The sequence below is a fragment of the Dipodomys merriami genome, unplaced genomic scaffold (assembly GCF_024711535.1).
Source record: "Dipodomys merriami isolate MVZ:Mamm:240054 unplaced genomic scaffold, mDipMer1.0.p SCAF_34, whole genome shotgun sequence".
Classification (NCBI taxonomy): Eukaryota; Metazoa; Chordata; class Mammalia; order Rodentia; family Heteromyidae; genus Dipodomys; species Dipodomys merriami.
Window position 1 is genome coordinate 15,243,752 of NW_027204937.1, and position 20,616 is coordinate 15,264,367.

At 42.0% G+C, this 20,616-nt stretch overlaps 1 protein-coding gene across 1 annotated transcript in view; it reads right to left on the minus strand.

The window, feature by feature from the left end:
• Window positions 1-20,616, minus strand: part of LOC138803448 (zinc finger protein 691) — a 40,696-nt gene that overhangs the window by 18,911 nt on the left and 1,169 nt on the right. The window contains exons 2-8 of the mRNA XM_069987480.1: window positions 13,458-13,528; window positions 9,567-9,689; window positions 8,980-9,318; window positions 6,125-6,406; window positions 3,523-3,639; window positions 2,497-2,529; window positions 1,508-1,540 (exon numbers count right to left, since the gene is read on the minus strand). Of these exons, the coding sequence (XP_069843581.1) occupies window positions 1,508-1,540; window positions 2,497-2,529; window positions 3,523-3,639; window positions 6,125-6,406; window positions 8,980-9,318; window positions 9,567-9,689; window positions 13,458-13,528 (998 nt within the window). The remainder of the gene's footprint in view (window positions 1-1,507; window positions 1,541-2,496; window positions 2,530-3,522; window positions 3,640-6,124; window positions 6,407-8,979; window positions 9,319-9,566; window positions 9,690-13,457; window positions 13,529-20,616) is intronic.

Sequence of the window (20,616 nt, forward strand, 5' to 3'; positions counted from 1 at the left end):
GAGTCCTGTTCTTAAACGGGTAGATACTGAATGTGAGGTACATAGAACAATTGTTCTGCTTTATAGAGAGGCAGCCTGATGATCAGAGGGATATGACACTTGCTCAAGGTTATCCAGCTAGTGAGTGACCCAGAGGTAAGATTCAAACCCAAGCCTACCCAGTTCTTGAGTCAGAGACCCTCATCATTACTCCACATTTTGCTCTTGGGCAAAATGCCTAGAATGTCTGCATTGCTCATCTCATATTTTCATTAGGTTGGGAAAAATATATATAATGGGAAGGAGGTGAAATCCTAATGTCTTTGAACTGGGACTCATCGAGCCAGTGACTTGTCTTTCCTATCTAGACTTTAAAAGGAAGTCTGACTTTTATTTTCAGTGGTCCGTGGTACATATCAAATTGAAAAATGTCAGTAAGGGAAATGAGTTGCAGGCCCTGTGTTAAATCTTTCCAAAATGTTTTCTCTAGGTAGGTGCAGTGGATCATTCCTATAATTCTAGCTACTGGGGCAGCAGAGATTGGGAGGATTGAGGTTCAAGGCTAGCCAGGGCAAAAAGTTCATGAGACCCCTCATCTCAAATAAAAGAGCAGGGCAGGATGGTACGTAACTTTCATTTAAACTAATTGGAAAGAATAAATAGGAAGATCATGGATCCAGGCAACCCTGGAGAGAAACACTATTTAAAAAATAAGGAAAAAAGGCCATGCGTACATGGCTCAAGTGGTAGAACACCAGCCTGCCAAATGGAAGGCCCTGAATTCAACAGCAGTAATGCAACATATATATGTATATGTATGTGTATGTGTGTAACATACACTAAAAAAATCAGGTAAAATAACATCCCCATTTTACAGATGAAAAAACCAAAGTTCAGGGTATATAGTAACTAATTCAAGGCCAGTAAGATACAGGCAGATGATCAGCAAGCTGAGTCAAGTGGTGCTGACTCCAGAGACTGTAGCCTTTCCATACACAACACCATCTCTCTTTGTTGTTGTATGAATTCTTGAAGTCTCACGCATTCTGTATGACCATATGGTCATACTTTTAAATAATATGTAGACTTCTTGTCTATGTGATTGGTAGAAAGGCTGATGAAGGAAGCACGTGATGGTCCAGAGCTATGCTTTTTTTTAATGTTCTGTTAACTGGGGATTGAACTTAGGGCTTCCCACTCTTGCTTAACTTTTTTTCTCAAGGCTGTTACTCTACCACTTGAGTCACAGTTCCAATTGGAGTTAATTGGAGATAAGAGTCTCTCAGATTTATCTCCACAAGGTAGCTTCAAACCATGACCCTCAGATCTCAGCCTTCTGAGTAGCTAGGATTCCATGCATGAATCACCAGTGCTCAGCCAGAACTAAGGATTTTGATCCTTACCCTCTCCCACCAACTCCATATCCCCTTTATATAAGAAATTGCATTCCAGTAATGTTAGGAGAGCTTCAGTACTTATTTAAGTGAAGAAAGAATACACTACTTTTTCTGTACTTCTCACTCTTTACCTTTTTCTTTTGCATGGTCTTCAAGAAGATTTTCTAGAGATTAAAGAAAGGAGGGGGAAGACAATGAGACTGTTTGTTGTTACCTTGAGGGTCCCTGATTCTTACTGATTGTACCTGCTCTTGAACTTGTCCATCTTCACCTGCACATCCCTGATCTAGTCCTTCATCCTCTCTCATTGTATTGATAAAAAACAATAACTCAAAATGTCTCCCGTATTTGCCTTACTCCCTCTGGTATATTCTCAGCACTGCTGTGAGAGGAAGATTATGAAAGCACCCTTCCCATTGACATATTACCACTCATCATTACTACTTTTAGGAAAAGGGCCAGAATTCTTAGTGTGATCTCCAGGGCCCTTGTGACCAAGCATAGACATCTCCTCCTCACTTGTGCATCTTTTCTGAGTATTGCTCTCCCTGGCCATGCTTCTGTCAAGTTGTTCTTTCTGCTGTGCATGGTTTCCCATCCTCCTCTCCCCTCACTCATGATTTCCAGTTCTTTAAGGAGAGCATCACCTCCTCAGCCCTCAGCTCAGTTGGTTCCTCTTGCTCTTGAAGAACTGAGCACTTTCTTTTATGGCACTTAAAAACATTTATTTGTTTAATTATTTGGTTGTATAATCCTTGGCTAGACTGAAAGCTTCAGAAGACCAAAGACTATGTCTGGTTTCACTCACCATTGGATCCCCATTGAGTAGAGAATTATCAATTACTAAGTGAGTGAACAAAAGCTTCTCTATGTTTGACCTACCCAACATCCCATAAGAATAATCAATGAGCTCACAGACAAAAGCCACTGAATCTACCAAAAGACAAGGTATGATGAGTAAGCTAGTGAAAACTGGAAGCAATGGATTTAGACACCATCACCAACACCAATGGCGGTAGATGATACAGTTTCCTAGCTGAGAATTTAAATTTGTGGGTACTGGGGACACAGAAACCAACAAAAGAAAAATGTCTCCCTCACCTCAGTCCAAAACACTTACCTACTTCCATCGCCTGTTCATACAGAAGCTTCTCTAGAAGGGAAAGAGGGATGGGCATCATCAGCTCTGCTCTTTCTAATAGGCAGCGTTCTCCACAGATGGCCCAAGCTGCTTGACAAACTCATTGTGGCTATAACTGTGTGACTACTTGAAAAATTAGAAGAGGGCTGGCTATGGCCAGTGACAGAGTACTTGGCAGCATGCATGAGACCTTGGGTTTGATGGAAGCAGGGAAGGAAGGAAGGGACGGGGAGGGAGGGAGGGAGGGAGAAAGGGAAGGAAGGAGGGAGGGAGGGAAGGATAGAAGGAAGGAGGGAGGGAAGGAAGGAAGGAAGGAAGGAAGGAAGGAAGGAAGGAGGAAAGGAAGAAGGAAAGAAGAGAGGGAGGGAGAAAGAAGGGTCTTTTTTTGTTTTGTTTTGTTTTTTGTTTTATCGGTCATGGGCCTGAATTCTGGGCCTGGGTGCTTTCCCTCAGCTCTTCAGCTCAAGGCTAGCACTCTACTACTTGAGCCACAGCGCCACTTCCAGCTTTTGCTGCTTATTTGATGCTGAGGAATCAAACCCAGGGCCTCATGCATGCAAGGCAAGCGCTCTACCACTGAGACACCTTCCCAGCCCAAGAAAGAAAGGTCTTTAAACAATCAGATGAAGAGGCAATATTGGATTATGGAATGTTCCAAGTCCTTTGCAATCACGACCATTTAATAAAGATTGTATCTAACGAATATAATTGGATTTCTTGATTAGAAGTCTCTAATTTCTTAGTTTCTTAGTTAATTAGAAAGCTATATGGATGGTTATTGTGCAATTTCTCAAAGAATGAGAGCTCACAGTTGTTCTCAAAGCCTATCTATACTTCAGTAGTGTGAGTCTCCAGGATCTGGCTCTACCAGTTTTGTCCTAGCTAACTTGTAGAATTTGCAACCCATGGATAAATATCATATATACATCTACTTCCTCTGGTCTTTTTCCAGCACAGTCATAATCCCCCTTCCTGCCAACCTAGGTTCCCTTACCCCTGAGTTACCTTTTGATCTTTTTTGCTTCCATATGAGGCAAATGCCTGCTATGATGAGAAGCCCCAGAACAGGCAGGAAGGCAGCAAGAGCCACCGCTGAGGGAGAGATCCTTCCTGGAGATGGGGCTGAAACAGAGACCACCAAAGACTTCCATTAGGGAAACATCTGAGAGCAGAGGGTTCTGGCAAGTCCCAAATGTCTCCATCACCCAAGAGAGAGACTCCAGTAAGGACCATGAGGCTCTCTGTTCCTTTTGGGAACTCAATCCCTGGATGACATTAACGAGAAGTGAGATGTTCACTCCTCCAGAAAGTTCCAGTGGTTCAACCAATAGTTCAGGGGTTTAAACTCAGCTTCTCAACACAATCTCAATCTGTTTTCCAACTCCATGGAAAGACGGTCCAGAGACTTTCAAGATCTAAACCCTTGCCTTGCCTCTGCTCCCCTCCCCTTCCCCCTTCTTCTGTCCCTTCTTCCTCTCCTCTCCTTTTCTCTTTCCTCTCATTTCTTCCCCTCCCTTTCCTTCTCTTCCTTTCCTCTTCCTTTCCTTCCCCTCCTTTTCTCATCTTTCTTTCATCCCCTCCCTCTCCCTTTCTCCCTCTCTTGTGCCAGTAGTGGGGCTTGAACTCAGGACTTCAATTCTCACTTAGTTTTTTCACTCAAGACTGGAGCTCTACCATTTGAGCCACACATCCACTTTCAGCATTTTTCTGATTAATTGGGAAAAAGAGTTTTTTGGATTTGTTTGCCCAGGCTGGCTTCAAACACTGAGCCTCAGATCTTAGCCATCAGTACTTGCTGAAGTTTCTCTCCTTAATGATCATCCACAACCTCACTTGAGCATCCTCCTGCTCCCTCTACCTTGCTTCATTCTAGAACAACAATGAGCAGCCTATCTGTCTCCACATATACACTCCAAGGTACCATCAGCAGGGGTAAAACAAGCTCTGAGTGCCACAGGCAGATAAGAATGGATATGACAAAGGAGAAGAGAACCATGACAAGTAGTGGAGGCCTGGCTGTGTGCCCTTGCTCAACTACAGTGTGGCCCTCAGTAAGAGACATTGCCTCTCCCGGCCTGCTTGGCCTCACATGCAAAATGGGAGTGAGAATAATATGGGCCTTGGAGGAGGCTTAGGGGTCAGATTAAACATGTAGTACCCAATGACGGCAACAGCAACAGTAAGAGAAGATAGAAGAGGCAAAAAGAATTTTTAAAAGAACCCTCTTTACCCACAAGATGTCAGCCACAGTCTATCACTCTTGGCTCTAGATCTACCATTCTCTAAGCCCAGCATGGTGGCACACATCTGTAACCCAAAGCTATGCAGGAGGGGGAGATGGAAGGATCCTGGTTTGAGGCTAGTCCATAGAGCAAAAGTGCAAGAAAAATGAACGAAAGGCAAAAGGGCTTAGAGAGAGAGAGAGAGAGAAACACACACACACAGAGAAACACACACACAGAGAAACACACAGAGAGAGAAACACAGAGAGAGAGAGAGAAACAGAGAGCGCGAAACAGAGAGAGAGACAGAGAGAATGTTTGTCTAGCAAACTGGAGGCCCTGAATTCAAATCTCAGTACTGCCAAAAGACATGAATAAAACCCTCTACACTTCTTTACCCAATAATTCCATATTTCAAGGATCTTCAAAATGTTCATACCCTTTAGCCCATCAATTCTAATTCCAGAAACACATTCTAGAAGATAATCAGAATCAGTTCCCAAATATGTGCAGAGATGCTTATTATATCAATTATAATAAGAGAAAATACTGGAAAATATACAGATGCCCAGAAATAGTCTTTGATTAATTTTCAGTGATCCACAATTACACAATGAAATGATCTAAAGCCCCTAAAATCTTGTTACAGAGAATTAATTCATTATGTGAGCCAAAAAACAAATGATCCTGACATGATAAATGGAAGAGAAAAAAAACTTAAGGACAGAAACTACATATATGTGTGTGTGCATGAGTGCGCATGTGCGTGTCTGTGTGCGCATTTCTCTGACATTACATGCATATGGGAAAGTCTCAAAATACCCCAAAATGTTAGAAGAAGCTCTCTACAATTTATAAGATTATAGGCCATTTTTTGTTTCTATATTTTTTCAAAGTCTTTCTCTTTCTTTTTGCAATATAAATGCTTTTTCTTAAAGTGTGTGTGTGTGTGTGTGTGTGTGTGTGTGTGTGTGTGTGTGTGTGTGTGTGTGTGTGTGTGTGTGTGTGTGTGTGTGTGTGTGTGTGTGTGTGTGTGTGTGTGTGTGTGTGTGTGTGTGTGTGTGTGTGTGTGTGTGTGTGTGTGTGTGTGTGTGTGTTGGTACCCAGGCTTGAATTTGGCCTCATGCATCCTACCACTTGAGCCATGCCTCCAGTACAACATTGTGCTGATTAACTGGAGATGGAATCTCACAAATGTCACTGCCCTAGCTTCAAATCTCTATCTTCCAGGTCTTAGCCTCTTGAGTAGCTAGGATTACAGGCATGAGCCACCAGTGCCCTGTGTGAATTCAAAAATTTTGAAAATCCTTTTGAAAGTTTTCACTAGGATAAGAGCTTCATCCAAACCCATGAGATACTTCAAGCCTGTTTTCCACCCATTTTACCTTCTATGACCATGGCTGTGGTCTTTTCTTGGCCAAGGACCTCATTGCGGACAGTACAAGACACGTTCCCCAAAGTGTTGTCCCTGACTCTGCTGGACACTGCTGTTTGGAAGAGGCCAGTTTCATCCAGAGAGTGGACCTCTGACAGGGATAGAAACACTCTGCCTTTCGGGTCTCTCCACTGGGTCCAAGGCTTTGGGAACCATCCTATTGACCTGCACACCAGCTGGATCCACCCGGCGTCGTAGCCCTTCACATGGATGTAAGGATCAGAGCCTAGAACTGGAGAGAAGAGACTGCCTGGTTGAATCAGTCTAAAAACAGAATTAAAGGGCCTTTGCTGGGCAGTGGTTCAAGCCAGAGACCTTCTACCCCTTCTACTCCTGCCCACTCTTAGAAGTAACTACATCATGGGCTGGGAAGGTGGCTCAGTGGTAGAGTGCTTGCCTTGTATGCCTGAGGCCCTGGGTTCAATTCCTCAATACCACATAAGCAGAAAAAGCTGGAAGTGGTGCTATGGCTCAAGTGGTAGAGTGCTAGCCTTGAGCTGAAGAGCTAAAGGACAGCGCCCAAGCCCAGAGTTCAGGCCCCACAACTGACAAAAGAAGAAAAAAAAAAGAAAAAAGAAAAAAGAAGTAACTACATCAGGTGATTCTGATTCTTTTTGGGAAGCTTAGTCCCCTTCAAAAAAATGCTTGCAAGCCAGGTGCCTGTAATCCTAGCTACTCAGGAGGCTGAGATCTGAGGATCACAGTTCAAAGCCAGCCTGGGCAAGGAAAGTCCATGAGACTCTTATCTCCAATTAACCACCAGAAAACCAGAAGTGGCACTGTGGCTCAAGTGGTAGAGCACTCACTTTGAACTGAAGAATTCAGGGAGGGAATCCAGATTCAGAGTTCAAGCCCTATGACCAACAACAACAACAACAAAAAATTGCTTGCAGGCTGAGAATGTATCTCAGTGGAGAGAGCCCTAGCTTTGGTCCCTAGCGCCTCAAAAAACCCTAAGACTTCTTAATTGGTGTCATAGCACACAATTGTAATCAGAGTACTCAAATGGCTGAGACAGGAGGCCAGCCTAGGCCACGTAGAAGACCCTGTCTCAAAAACAAACGAACAACAACAGAAAGCAACCCCTCCCCCCAAAAAAACCCACTTACTTGCATCCCAAAGGACTCCATATTTGGGGGGGGGATAAAACCTTTCTACCAATTTCTATTTATTTTAAAGAAATTCTTTCTCCTTTTTTGAGGTATGTGGCTAAATGATGACCAAAAGACAACCATCATGTGACCATAAGGAGCTGGTATCAATCAAGCAAATGAAGATTACATTGGGTTGGATTGGGGGTTTTGGTAGATTAATCTGTGTGAGGGAGGGGGAACAGCACACATGTGCAAGTGTGGAGCTTAAATCAGGGCCTGGCTGTTGTCTCTGAGCTCTTTGGTTCAAGGCCACTGCTCGACTGCTTGAGCCACACCTCCACTTCCAGCTTCTTTTTGGTGCTTAATTAGAGCCTGCCCAAGCTGGCTTCAAATGGTGATCCTCAGATATCAGCCTCCTGAATAGCTAGGATTACAGGCATGAGACACTGATGCCCAGCTAGTCAGATATTTTTTAAATCACTGAAGCTAGTTTAAGGAACATTATCTCTATCTTCCTGCCCTCCAAAAACTCAGGAACTCCAAGAGAGGACTATGAAGTAAATTTTTCCCACAACTGGGAATTCTGCAGCCATGATTATGGGTTCCTTGATAATGGAGCAAAGAAAGATACCTCAGAGAGGGAAAGTCTCATACAAGCCTTACAAGCCATTACTTGTATTTTTCCAGGACTTCTATTGTACAGAATTTCCCAAAGTCAGATTGTTTCCTCACCAGAAATGGCCAGTCCCAGCTTCACTGAGATCAGTTGGCTTGGTTGGTTAAGGCTGAGCCATGAGGGCAAATAAAAACTTTGTTTATCATGAAAGAAAGATTTAAATACACAGGAACAAAGTAGATCCTGACAGAGCTCATTCAAAGCCAGACAGCAGTGGTTCACACCTATAATCCTAGCTACTCAGGAGACTGAGATCTGAGAATAGAGGTTCAAAGCCAGCTGGGGCAGAAAAGTTCATGAGACTCTTATCTCCAGATAACCATTAAAAAACTATAAGTGAAGGTGTGGCTCAAATGGCAGGGTGCCAGCCTTGAATGAAAAAGTTAAACTAAGGGACAGAGTTCAAGTCCAAGTACAGGCACAAAATAAAAAATAAAGCACCAAGAGATTTTATCTTTCTTGCTGTTCTTTTTAAAGTACTTATAATGTACTATGTGGTTTCCTTTTTGTTTCTTTGTATGTTCTTCCCCCACGGCATAACCCCTGTTGTCCCTGTATTTGATTCCGGTGTCCTGCATTTTACATATACATTTTTCTAATTTGGGGAGGGGAAAGGAAATAACAAAATGCTGAGGTGGGGAGGAAAGAGATGGTAGGGGGAAAAACAAAGGAGGGGGTAACAATGCTCCATAGGAAATGAACTCATTACCTTGCTCATGTAACTGTAACCCCTCTGTACAGTATCTTTTATTTATTTATTTTTTCAGTCGTGGGGCCTGGCCGCTGTCGCTCAGCTCTTCAGCTCAAGGCTAGCGCTCTACCACTTGAGCCACAGCGCCACTTCCAGCATTGCATTTTCTGTTTATGTGGTGCTGAGGAATCAAACCCAGGGCCTCATGCATGCAAGGCAAGCACTCTACCGCTGAGCCACCTTCCCAGCCCCCTGTACATTATCTTTACAATAAAAAATATATATTTAAAAAGAAAAGAAAACCCCGAAAACCCACCTCACTGAACTGCCATGCCCATCCTAACCTGCCACCTGCAGCGTCACGGAGCCCTCTCGACTCAGGTTCCTGATCCGGATCAGACACTGGTAGGGTCCTCTGTCCTCAAGGCTCACATTGTGGATCTTCAGGGCAACACTTCCCTCCTGGGCATTTTCCACTAGCTCCGTCCTGCCCGCATATTGCGGCATCAGATCTTCGTCCCTGCTCTCCCCGCGCCGGAATACGTGCACGGCCTGCGGGCGCTGCAGGCGCGAGGGCCGCTGCCACCTCACCTCCTCGGGCACCGACCCTGGCCAGAGCGCCAGCGGGCAGGGCAGCTCCACCGTGTCCCCTAGCCGCGTCAGGTGGAACCCGCCCGCATCGCCTGTAGGATGCCAACAACACAACAACTAGATGTGGGGGGAAGACCTAGAGAAGGGACTGGCAGGGATGTGGGAGGAAGAGTTGGGTGAGAAATGAGACAGAGGAAATCTCGGGGAAGGGCAGCACCAAGGAAGAAATTAGGGAAAGAACAGCACCCCAGAAAGAAAGGAATTCTCTGGTCAAGCTTTCATGTTCTTGGGAGTCACCATCAGACATCTTAGGCAGGGAAAGACATTCTGAAAAACCTACCTGACACCTGTGCAGACACCTGGAGGAAGAGGGTGAGGAGGCAGCCAAGGAGCCAGGAGCCAGAGGAACTTGCCATCCTCATCCACACTAGGCAGAGACCCGAAGAGCGCTGATGAGCTTGGCCTGAGGGAGGGCAGAAGCTAGGAGCTGGAGCTGAGACCCAAGGGACCTGGGCCACACCGGCCTGGCTTACAAGGCCAGATCTACCATATCCCCTGGTGGTTGTGGGTGAATAAACTTGAGACTCTATTTCTTTACCTTTAAAAGGGTGTAATGGCCATGTCTCCCTGCAGAACTACTGGGGGACCAAGGGGAAGCACTCACACAGAGACTAACATCCAGGATCCGTCTACAAATGCATAAAGGAGGATGATAGTAGGGATGAGTGAGGAAACAATGAGTGTGGCTTAAAAGATGGAGGAGGAGTCTAGAAGGGTGAGAATTTATATGCAACATGAATCAAGTAAGTCCTGATTGGAGCACTTCCTTTTGCTTTTAGTGTCTTGGTTGGCCTTGGGAAGTGCCTGTTTCAAGGCAGACTTTACCCATGCTGCAGCTTGAGCCCTTTTCTACAGCCTTTCAAGTTGGCACATAACCAAGTAAAGATGCAGGATCCCTCCTTGCAGCATGAAGACCATGATTAAATGAGGGTCTTCAGACAAAACCCATCTAGCTATCTCATCATGTGTCCCTTTTTGTGTCTATTAAGTGACCTATTGGCCATTTTTTTGTCCTTTAATGTGTTCTTCTAAGGAGAATGATTTCTCTACTGACCTGAGGATCCTGAGAAAGTGAAAGAGCTAAAAAGAATGAAGAGGCAAGACTGTAGCTATTAACCAATGGCTACTCCTTATGGGTTTCCTTGTGTATGTTCCTTTGTAGTTTCCAATTTTTCTGCCTCAAACTTGCACCACTTTGGTCATCAGAAGACCAATCATTTACTGCAAAGGGGAGGATAAGCATGACCAGGCAAGGAAGCAGAAGGAGCAGAAGCAGCTGTGCTGGAGGGCCTCACAGGCTCTATGACATGCAGCTGAAAGACAGCAGGGCCCTCTTGTTTTATTTTCCTGTGCACTGTAAGAGCTGTCTGGACACCATATGATCTTGGGGCTTGTTCTTCTAATCTATTTGTCCAAGATGACCACTTTGTCCATCACATTCTCATGCAACATACTATGCCAACATTATAGTAACTAGCATCATATTTGTGTATGATTGGGTTAGCACTACCTCATCATTATGTTTTAAATGGTCATGTTGTTCTGTATTAATAATAGTACCCATTTATTGCATCTTAGGTGTTCTACCTATATTGTCTTCAGTCCTAACAATAACTCTGAATGTAGGCCTTGTTTCCTTTCAGGCTTAGGAGCAGCAATTGTATGCATATCAAGGCACTGTACAAGCAAAAATGCCAGGACTGTTTCCTTGGAAATCGAATGTGAAACAGAGAAATTGAATGAATGCATGAATGAATGAATAAATGGCTACGTATCAGGAGTTACAAAATAATATGAATATGAACTTTTCCCAGGCCTACTTCTCAGGCCTGAACTTCCACATGGAATGAGGAATTCCCAACTTAGAGACTCAAGCTCTGGCTCTCACACTTTATGAAGAAAATTTCTCCTACACATACAGTTTCACATCTTAATCTTCATCACATATGTCATAATTTTGGACTTTTTCTGTTCTACTTATTGTAAGAAAATCTGGAAATTATCTTTCCCATTCTCCCTAAAAGGCAAGCAAATTAAATCTACAATTCCTTTGCCTAGGGATAATGTTTCTTCAAATCTATTTTTATGCATATATGTAACCTTTTCTAAATTTTTAAGATTATCTTTAAGTAGTTGTACAGAAGAATTACAATTCAACCTATCAATTTATGAGTATAACACATCTTGATTCAATGTCACCCCTTCCTTCATCCTCCCCCATTGTATGCAACCTTTTAAGAAAATAAGACTGTTAGCTGGTCGTATGGCTCAGCAGTAGAGCATCTGCCAGCAAGAATGAGGCCAAGAGTCAAGAAACAGTAAAGCTTAGTTACACACCAGCTCTCATGTTAATAATCATAACCATAATAATTAAATGAGAGTCTTCAGATAAAACCCATCCAGTTCTCTTGTCTTGTCATTTGTCCCTTTTTTTGTTTGTTAAGTAGCAGTTACCCATTGGCCATTTTGTCCTTTAAGGTGTTCTTGTAAGAATTATTTCTCGACTGGATCTGAGGATCTTGAGAAAGTGAATGAAGAGAAAGAAGAGGGAGAAGAGGAAGCAAACTTACCGATGTTGGAATCAGAGACCCTTGTCCTTTAGCACTAGAGCTGGAGTCTCTAAGTTGGGAATTCCCTCACCCCATGCAGAAAAGTTCAGGCATCAAGCAAGAGTATCAGGAAGAGCCTGAGAACTAGGCCTGGAAAAAGTTCATATTCTGTTCTAAAGACCAAAGCCCAAGCCAGGGGCTCCCTCTACCCAACAGTCTTCTGGCTACCCCTACAAACAAGCAACGCCCAGTCTGTCTGCCCTTGATAAAGGAACAGAGCAGAGAGGAGGATCCCTAAAAGTGAGGGAAAACTCTTAGAGCTACTGGGTAGAAGGGACTGTTGTACATTGGCTTCCTTCTCCTCTAGAGCTAACTGCCAGCAGTTTCTCCTCTTCATACAATTTGATCCTATCACAACCTTTCTGAAAAGTTTTGACCTCTTTACTTTCAAAAGATAGTAAATTAGAAGATCCATTTAGTTGGTCAAAATATTTACCAATTAGCTCAATTCTTTAACTCACTCCTTTTATCTCCAGCTACACCTGATAAGTACTTTTCCACAAACTTGCTTTCTGTTCCTCAGCATTTGATAAACTCTTGCTTTACTCATACCCATAACTGTACATTCATAACATCCATAACTGTAACCTTGACAATACATTGTATGTTCATAGGTATCCTGGACTTTCAAAAGGATTTGCCATATGTATAGATTCCCTGTAATTTTCTTTTTTTCTCTTTCTTCTTGCTTCTTTCTCTCTCCTGTTTCTTTCTGTCTATCTCTTTCTTTTTCACTTAACATTAATTAGGAGATTCCCATGGTGGCGCACACGATGCCCGCCTTAGTGGGCATAGCTGTAAGCGATTTGCCTGTATGTCTCTCACAGGCCATAGCATCTCCTTGCTTACTTGTTTGGAGCAGACTGCTTCACCTGCAGGGAGCCTAGGAGGTCACCAAAGCTAATGCCCAGGGACATCAATCAAAAGTGATGGAAATGTTCTGTGCTGTCTGTATGATTCTTCCCAGAGTTCCCTAGTGGGACTGAGTAGCTCAATAATGCATGTTATATTAGCTTTTTTCCTCTTTTCTTCTGCTATGTCTGCTTCCTGGGACTCACTTCCTAAAGAAACTCTTGCAATGAAGGACTTATTTCACACAAATTAGGAGGGAATTCAGCCAGTGTGTAAAGCCCAGCATTGAAAAAAATGCATATATATATATATATATATATATATATATATATATATATATAATTTATTTGTCATGGGAAGTCTTAAATTCCTCTATTGTAGTTTTGTTTAATTTATTTCCTTGTAAAGATGCTGTACAGAGAGGTTACAGTTACATCAGTAAGGTAATGAGTACATTTCTTGTCGGGCATTGTTACTCCCTCCTTTGTTTTTCTCCCACTATCTCTTCCTTCCCCTACCTCCCTTCCTCCTCACCCCCAAAGTTGTAAGGTTCATTTCCAACATAGTATCCTCTATTCTAGTTATTATGACATATGTAATAAACTGTTATAGATTGAATTTGCCCTACTGTGCTGAACACTATTGTTGCTCTTATCTAACTACATTTTGGTACCTATTATCCAACATCTCTCTAAAATCCCCTTCCATACCAAGGTTGTTTTTTGGTTTTGGTTTTGGTTTTATTTTTCTTCTCTGATGGTACAGGGGATAGATGATTTCTCTGAAAATTAAGAAAGAAAAAGAGATGCAAATATAAATATAGATATTACTCATAATCCCAGAATCTAGTGATAACCTCTATATTATTTATTTTATTTATTTATTTTTTGTCAGTTGTGGGGCTTGAACTCTGGATGCTGTCCCTCAGCTCTTCAGCTCAATGCAAGCACTCTACCATTTGAGCCACAGCAACACTTCCAGTTTTCTGGTGGTTAATTGGAGATAAGAATCTCACTACTTTTCCTGCCTGAGCTGGCTTTGAACCATGATCCTCAGATCTCAGCCTCCTGAGTAGCGAGGATTACAGGTGTGAGCCACTGGCACCCAGCTTTTTTCTTTTTTTTTTTTTTGCCATTTTTTTTTCAAGGCCTAGGTACTGTCCCTAAACTTCTTTTGCTCAAAAAAATAACACTCTGCCACTTGAGTCAGCACCACGTCTGTCTTTTTCTGTTTATGTGGTACTGAGGAATCAAACCCAGGGCTTTATCCATGCTAGGCAAGCACTCTACCACTAAGCCACATTCCCAGTCCAATATTTTGATCTATTTCACTTTCATATCCTTTTCCCCTGCAAATTTAGGCCATGCTATTAACAACAACAACAATAATAATGTGTATGTATAATTATTTCAATCTCAACCATCGTGATTCTGACTTTATTAAAATTTTCTTTTGGGAGCTCATAATCCTTTATTAACCATACATCAAAATACAAATATTAACTTATAATGTTTTATTTATTTACTTTTGTTAGTCCTCAGGCTTGAACTCAGGGCTTGAGCACTGTCCCTGAGCTTTTGTGCTCAAGGCTAATGTTTACCACCTGAGCCACATTCTACTTCTGGTTTTTGGTGCTTAACCAGAGATAAGAGTCTCAGGGACTTTCCTGCCAGGAAAGACTTTGAACTGAGATCCTCAGATCTCAACCTCCTGAGTAGCTAGGATTAAAGGTGTGAGTTACTGATGCCCAGGTATTTTTGGCTTTTTGAGACAGTGCCTTGCTATATAATCCATTCTGGCTTTGAACTTGCAATGTTGTGTGAGTCAGGCCTCCCACTCTCCATCTTCCTGCCTCCACCTCTTCAGTACTAAGATTATAGGCATTCACTACTACATTAGTTTGTCTTCTGAATTAAAAGGGGAGATTGAGCTCTAAACTTCCAGTTAAATAAACATGGATCAATGAACACAAATGTTCATCTCTATCTCCTGAAACTCCATCAAAATATAATTGTTGGAACAAAAAGGAAAGTCCTATAAAGACACAAAGAATAGGCCAGAAAATAACTGTGGAATAGAAATTCGAAACACTTTTGAATGAAGGGAAGCAGATGGATGACTAATCGAATAGAACTAGGACTCTGACACAACTCCCTGCAAGGTTGGGGACAGTGGCAAGAAGAAAACTGATTCTCAGCTGAGAACCTTCAGACTTGGGATGGGTGGACCCAGGACATGTTTTACCTCACTAGGTGGTTGTAAAGACTAAGTAGCTCAAATCAGTCAAATATTTAGAGCAGTGTTTGACACTCAATGAATGATGACCATAATTATGGTTTGAGGAAAGACTCCAACTTGAAAGCCAGAGATCAAAATAAACAAGATAGACAATCTAGAGGGAGGACAGAAAGAAAAAATAAAAGCAGTCAGTTAACTTAAGTTCTCATAAACTGGGATATAAGAGAAGATCCTGACTCTATGAAAAAGGAGTCAGGAAACAAAAATGCTTCCAGAAATTGAATGGGTTGTTTTGTTTTGTTTGTTTGTTAGTCGAGGGGCTTGAACTCTGGGTCTGGGTGCTGTCCCTGAGCTCTTCAGCTCAAAGCTAAGTGCTCTACTACTTGAATTACAGCGCCACTTCTGGTTTTCTGGTAGCTAATTGGAGATAAGAGTCTTAAAGACTCTCCTGCCCAGGCTGGCTTTGAGAGCCTCAGATCGCAGCCTCCTGAAAATTTTTATAGTAGAGGGACTGGGGAAGTGGCACTTTCCTGAACTGTATTCTCAGCACTCCTTAAAAAAACACAAAATGTATTTTTTTTAAAAATAGGATTGAAAAAAAAATCAATAGTGGATCTGGAGAATACAAATCAGTCTTTTATCTGGTAGACTAAACAAACCAAGAAATAGAACATTAGAGTAAAGATTTAAAAATAGGAGCCAACCATCCCCAAACTCTTAGAGCTTATAAACCACTTCGGCAAAGTAGCAGGATACAAAATTAACCCACAAAAATCAGTTGCCTTTCTGTACACCAACAATGTACAAGCAGAAAGAGAAATCAAGGAAAAACCCCATTCACAATAACCTCAAAAAAATAAAGTAGAAATTAACCTAACCAAAGATGTAAAGGATCTATTTCATGAAAACTATAAAAGCCTAAAAAAAGGAATCATAGAGGATATCAGGAAATGGAAAGATCTCCCATGTTCCTGGGTAGGCAGAATTAACATAATGAAAATGGCTATAATGCAAAAATTGATATACACATTCAATGCAATTCCCATTAAAATCCCAATGACGTACTTTATTGAAATAAAGAAAACACTCTAAAAGTTCATATGGAACAACAAAAGACCTAGAATAGCCAAACCAATTCTAGGCAAAAGAAATATCACAGGAGGGATCATGATACCTGATTTCAAGCTCTACTATAAAGCCATAATAACAAAGACAGCTGGTACTGGTACAAAAAAGAGACCCGAAGACCAATGGAACAGACTAGAGGATGCATAAATAAAGCCACATATGTACAGTCAGTTGGTATTTGACAAAGGAGCAAAAGACATACAGTAGAAGAATCATAACCTCTTCAACTATTGGTGTTGGGAAAACTGGGTGGCCACATGCAGAAAATTGAAAGTGGACCCTAGCCTATCACCATGCACTAACATCAACTCAAAGTGGATTAAAGACCTTAACATCAAACCTGATACTCTGAAACTACTGCAGAACAGAGTATGAGAGATACTTGAACTTATAGGCACAGGCAGGAACTTCCTGAACAGAGTCCTAGGGTCACAACAAATTGGAAAGAGACTGGACAAATGGGACTACCTTAAAATAAAAAGTTTCTGCACAGACAAAGAAATAGTAACCAAACTAGAAAGACATCCAACTAATTGGGAAAAAAAATTTACCAGCAAAATATCAGACAAGGGTCCTAATATCCATTATATACAGGGAACTCAAACTAACTCCTCACAAATCTAACAAACCAATCATGAAATGGGAAAGGGAACTAAAGAGAGACTTCTCAGAAAAAGAGATAAAAATGGCAAAGAAACACATGAGGAAATGTTCATCATCCCTGGCTATAAAGGAAATGCAAATAAAAACAACACTGAGATACCACCTTACTCTAGTCAGAATGGCCCACATCCTAAAGTCAGCCAACGACAAATGCTGTAGGGGATGTAGAGAAAGAGGAACCCTACTGCATTGCTGGTGGGAATGTATACTAATACAACCACTTTGTAAAACAGTCTGGAGATACCTCAGAAAGCTAAATATAGACCTCCCCTATGACCAAGCCATACCACTCCAAGGCATCTATTATACAAAGACACATGCACCTCCATGTTTATTGCATCACTGTTCACAATAGCCAAGATTTGGAAACAACCCAAATGCCCTACTACTGATGAGTAGATCCAAAAATTGTGGTACCTATATATAATGGAATATTATGCAGCCATTAGAGGACAAAATAATGGCATTTGCAGGGAAATGGATGGAATTAGAGCAGATTATTTTGATCAAAGTTAGCCAAGAACAAAGAGACAAATGGCACATGGTCTCCCTGATATGTGGATGCTAAAGCCAAAATACAAGAAGATATGGCAAAGTAACAGGACTCAAGAAACAAACAGCCACCCATTTGATCATATCATTGCTAAATGACTACATATTCTAGACCATATATATGGTAGATATATGCACACAACAGAGGGAAGCCAGGAGGAGGAACAGAATAAGTAGGAACAGCCTACACTAAGCAAAAGGACAGAAATGTAAACATCACCTGATGCGGAAAAAATAACTTGTATTGTCAAAGCTCATCTATGAGCTATATAGACAATGATAATGACCATTTGCCTTGTGAAGGTTAAAATGTGTTTGTGACTCTAAGTATCACTATTCCACAATACTGTGAAATATGTGAAATTTATGTAATCACCTAATCTCAATTAAAGAAAAAAAAAGAGGGAAGGGATGGGTTAAGAGAGATGGGTGACAATGTTGTCAGACACTTGTACTCATTTATTGTTTTGTAGAATGGGAACTTCTTTGTACAACTACTTAAAAGACAATTTTAAAAATTAGTGAAAAAAAATAAAATAAAAATAGGAGCCAAGCATGGGTTTGCACACCTGTCATCCCAGTTTTCAAGAGGCTAAGGCAAGAAGATGGTGAGTTTGAGGTCAGCACAAGAGCTACATACTGGGAGAGAGATGGGGGGGAGGTATGGAGGGAAGGAGAAAGAGAGAAAGGATTGAACTTAGAGAACATTGCCTAGAATTAAAGCTTATATTTCCCATTTGAAAAAGGGCCACTGAGTACTCAGCACAATAACTGAGAAAAGCTTACAGAATACATTATTGTGAAAATTCAGAATATTAAGGATGGAAGGGGAAAAATAACCTAAGTGTTTCAGAAACAAATGAGCAAATAAATTTTCCATAGGAAATAACAGAAATCAGAATAAATCAAACTTGTAAAGTATCTAGCCTATGAGAAGCTAGATGATAATAAATTAATGCCTTTACCATTCTGAAAGAAAGTGATTTCCAATCTGGAAATCCATCAATCAAGTGTAAAAAACCATTTTATTTTTATTTTTGTGCATGTCCTGGGACTTGAACTCAGGGGCTGGGCTCTGTCCTGAGTTTTTTTTTGTTCAAGGCTAGTGCTCTACCACTTGAGCTGCAACTCCACTTCAAGCTTTTTTTTTTTTTTTTTTTTTTTTGTCGGCCGTGGGGCTTGAACTCTGGGCCTGGGCGCTGTCCCTCAGCTCTTCAGCTCAAGGCGAGCGCTCTACCACTTGAGCTACAGCGCCACTTCCGGTTTTCTGGTGGTTTATTGGAGATAGGAGTCTCACGGTCTCTCCTGCCCGGGCTGGCTTTGAACCGCGATCCTCAGATCTCAGCCTCCTGAGTAGCTAGGATTACAGGCGTGAGCCACCAGCGCCCGGCTGCTTTTTTTTTTTTTTTTTTTTTTTTTTTTAATGGTTAATTGGAGATAATAGTTTCACAGGCTTTTCAGTCCTTCCCGGGATGGCTTTGAACCATGATCCTTAGATCTCAGCCTTCTGTGTAGCTGGGATTACTCGCCTAAGCCACCAGCACTTGGCAGGATAACTTTTTTTCTTTTTTTTTTCTTTTTGAAACTATAAAATTAACTATATACTTTTTTTTTTTTTTAAAGTTTGTTTTGGGAGCTGTTATTTGCCAGTTGTGGGGCTTGAATTTGGGGTCTGGGTGCTGTTCCTGAGCTCTTTTTGCTCAAGACTACTTGAGCTCTGCCACTTTGAACTCAGCACCACTTCTGATTTTCTGGTGGTTAATTGGAGATGAGTCTCATGGAGGGCTGGGAAGGTGGCTCAGTGGTAGAACACTTGCCTTGCATGCTTGAAGCCCTGGGTTCGATTTCTCAGCACCACATAGGCAAAAAAAAAAAAGCTGGAAGTTACGCTGTGACTCAAGTGGTAGAGTGCTAGCCTTGAGCTGAAGAGCTGAGGGACAACACCCAGGCCCAGAGTTCAGGCCCCACCACCGGACCCAAAAAAAATAAAAGAGTCTCATGGACTTTACTGCCTGGGCTAGCTTTGAAAGGTGATCCTCAGCTCTTAGCCTCCTGAGTAGGTAGGATTACAGGCATGAGCCTGTAATCAAGATGGCGCCTGGCCATCTCAAGGTTTTGATGTGATGTGTTTGATTACTGCTCTCGCAGAAATCTCCTTAGGGAACTTTATAAGAACTTCCAACTGGCCAAGTCTGGTGTAGATGTGTGACAGGATCTTGGTGATGGCTCCTAGAGCCTCTTCTGGGCTCAACTGTGCACTTGAATCAGATATGCTGCCACCATCATGGCAGTTCGGAGTGCCCAGCCTCACAAAGCATGTAGAGACACTCTTGCCCAGCTGTTGGTATCTGAGAACAAATTGGACTCCTCTGTGGAGGTTAGCCAACTCGGGCACTCCGGACATGTCAGCTGTGCTGAGCAGCAGCTGTTCAATTCCTACTTTCTTCCACTCCTTGGAGGAGCAGCACAGGAACCTGGTCTCCTATTCCCACTCAGGGTGATCACCCCATGAACATTCTCATCTGTTCTAGCTAGTCATGGTTTGGTAGCCCAACTGGGATCGCACACCCCAGAGCACAAACAGCACATTCAAGCACCAAGGATCTGTCTTTAAAATTCAAAGTCAGTTCATCTTAGGTCATAGTCTTCCCAGACAGGATGAGAAGCTTTGGTTTCAGTTGGCTCATTCCTGTAGTTGAAGAGAGATTTTTTTTTGGGGGGGGGGAGGGAGCGGGTCTGTTTTCACCAACAATGGAATCACTGTCTCTCAGGATAACTTCTCAAAAGTGAAGCTACTTAGTCAATGGTTGTAGTGGTTTTTAATAGGTCTGAAAATTATTTCAGTTACAAAAGTGTATGGTACAATAGTATTAACGTCACTGTGTCACAGAGCTCTAGAAGTTTTTCGTCTTGCAAAACAAACTCTATACCCATTGAGCAGTAACTCCTTTTCGCCACCCTCCCTACCCTGACAACCAACCACCATTCACTTTAATTTTTAAAGTTTGACTAGTTTAGATCCCTCAGATAAAAGAAATTGGGTCAGAATGATCTTTTTGTATGTTGTGCTCATTTTTAAGGTTTTAACATCTAGTGCTAAGCTGGTCCCCAGAAAGGATATAACAATTTATCCTTAGACTGAAGTAAGTGTTCATCTGGGCTACCCACTCACTACTTGCTTAACACCGGGTCATTTGTTTCAGTGTTTTCTACTTTGAACAAAGGGGGTGGCCTGACCTGTTTTCCTTTGTATAAGTCACTGTCCCATGAATGCTGCCTAAAATACTT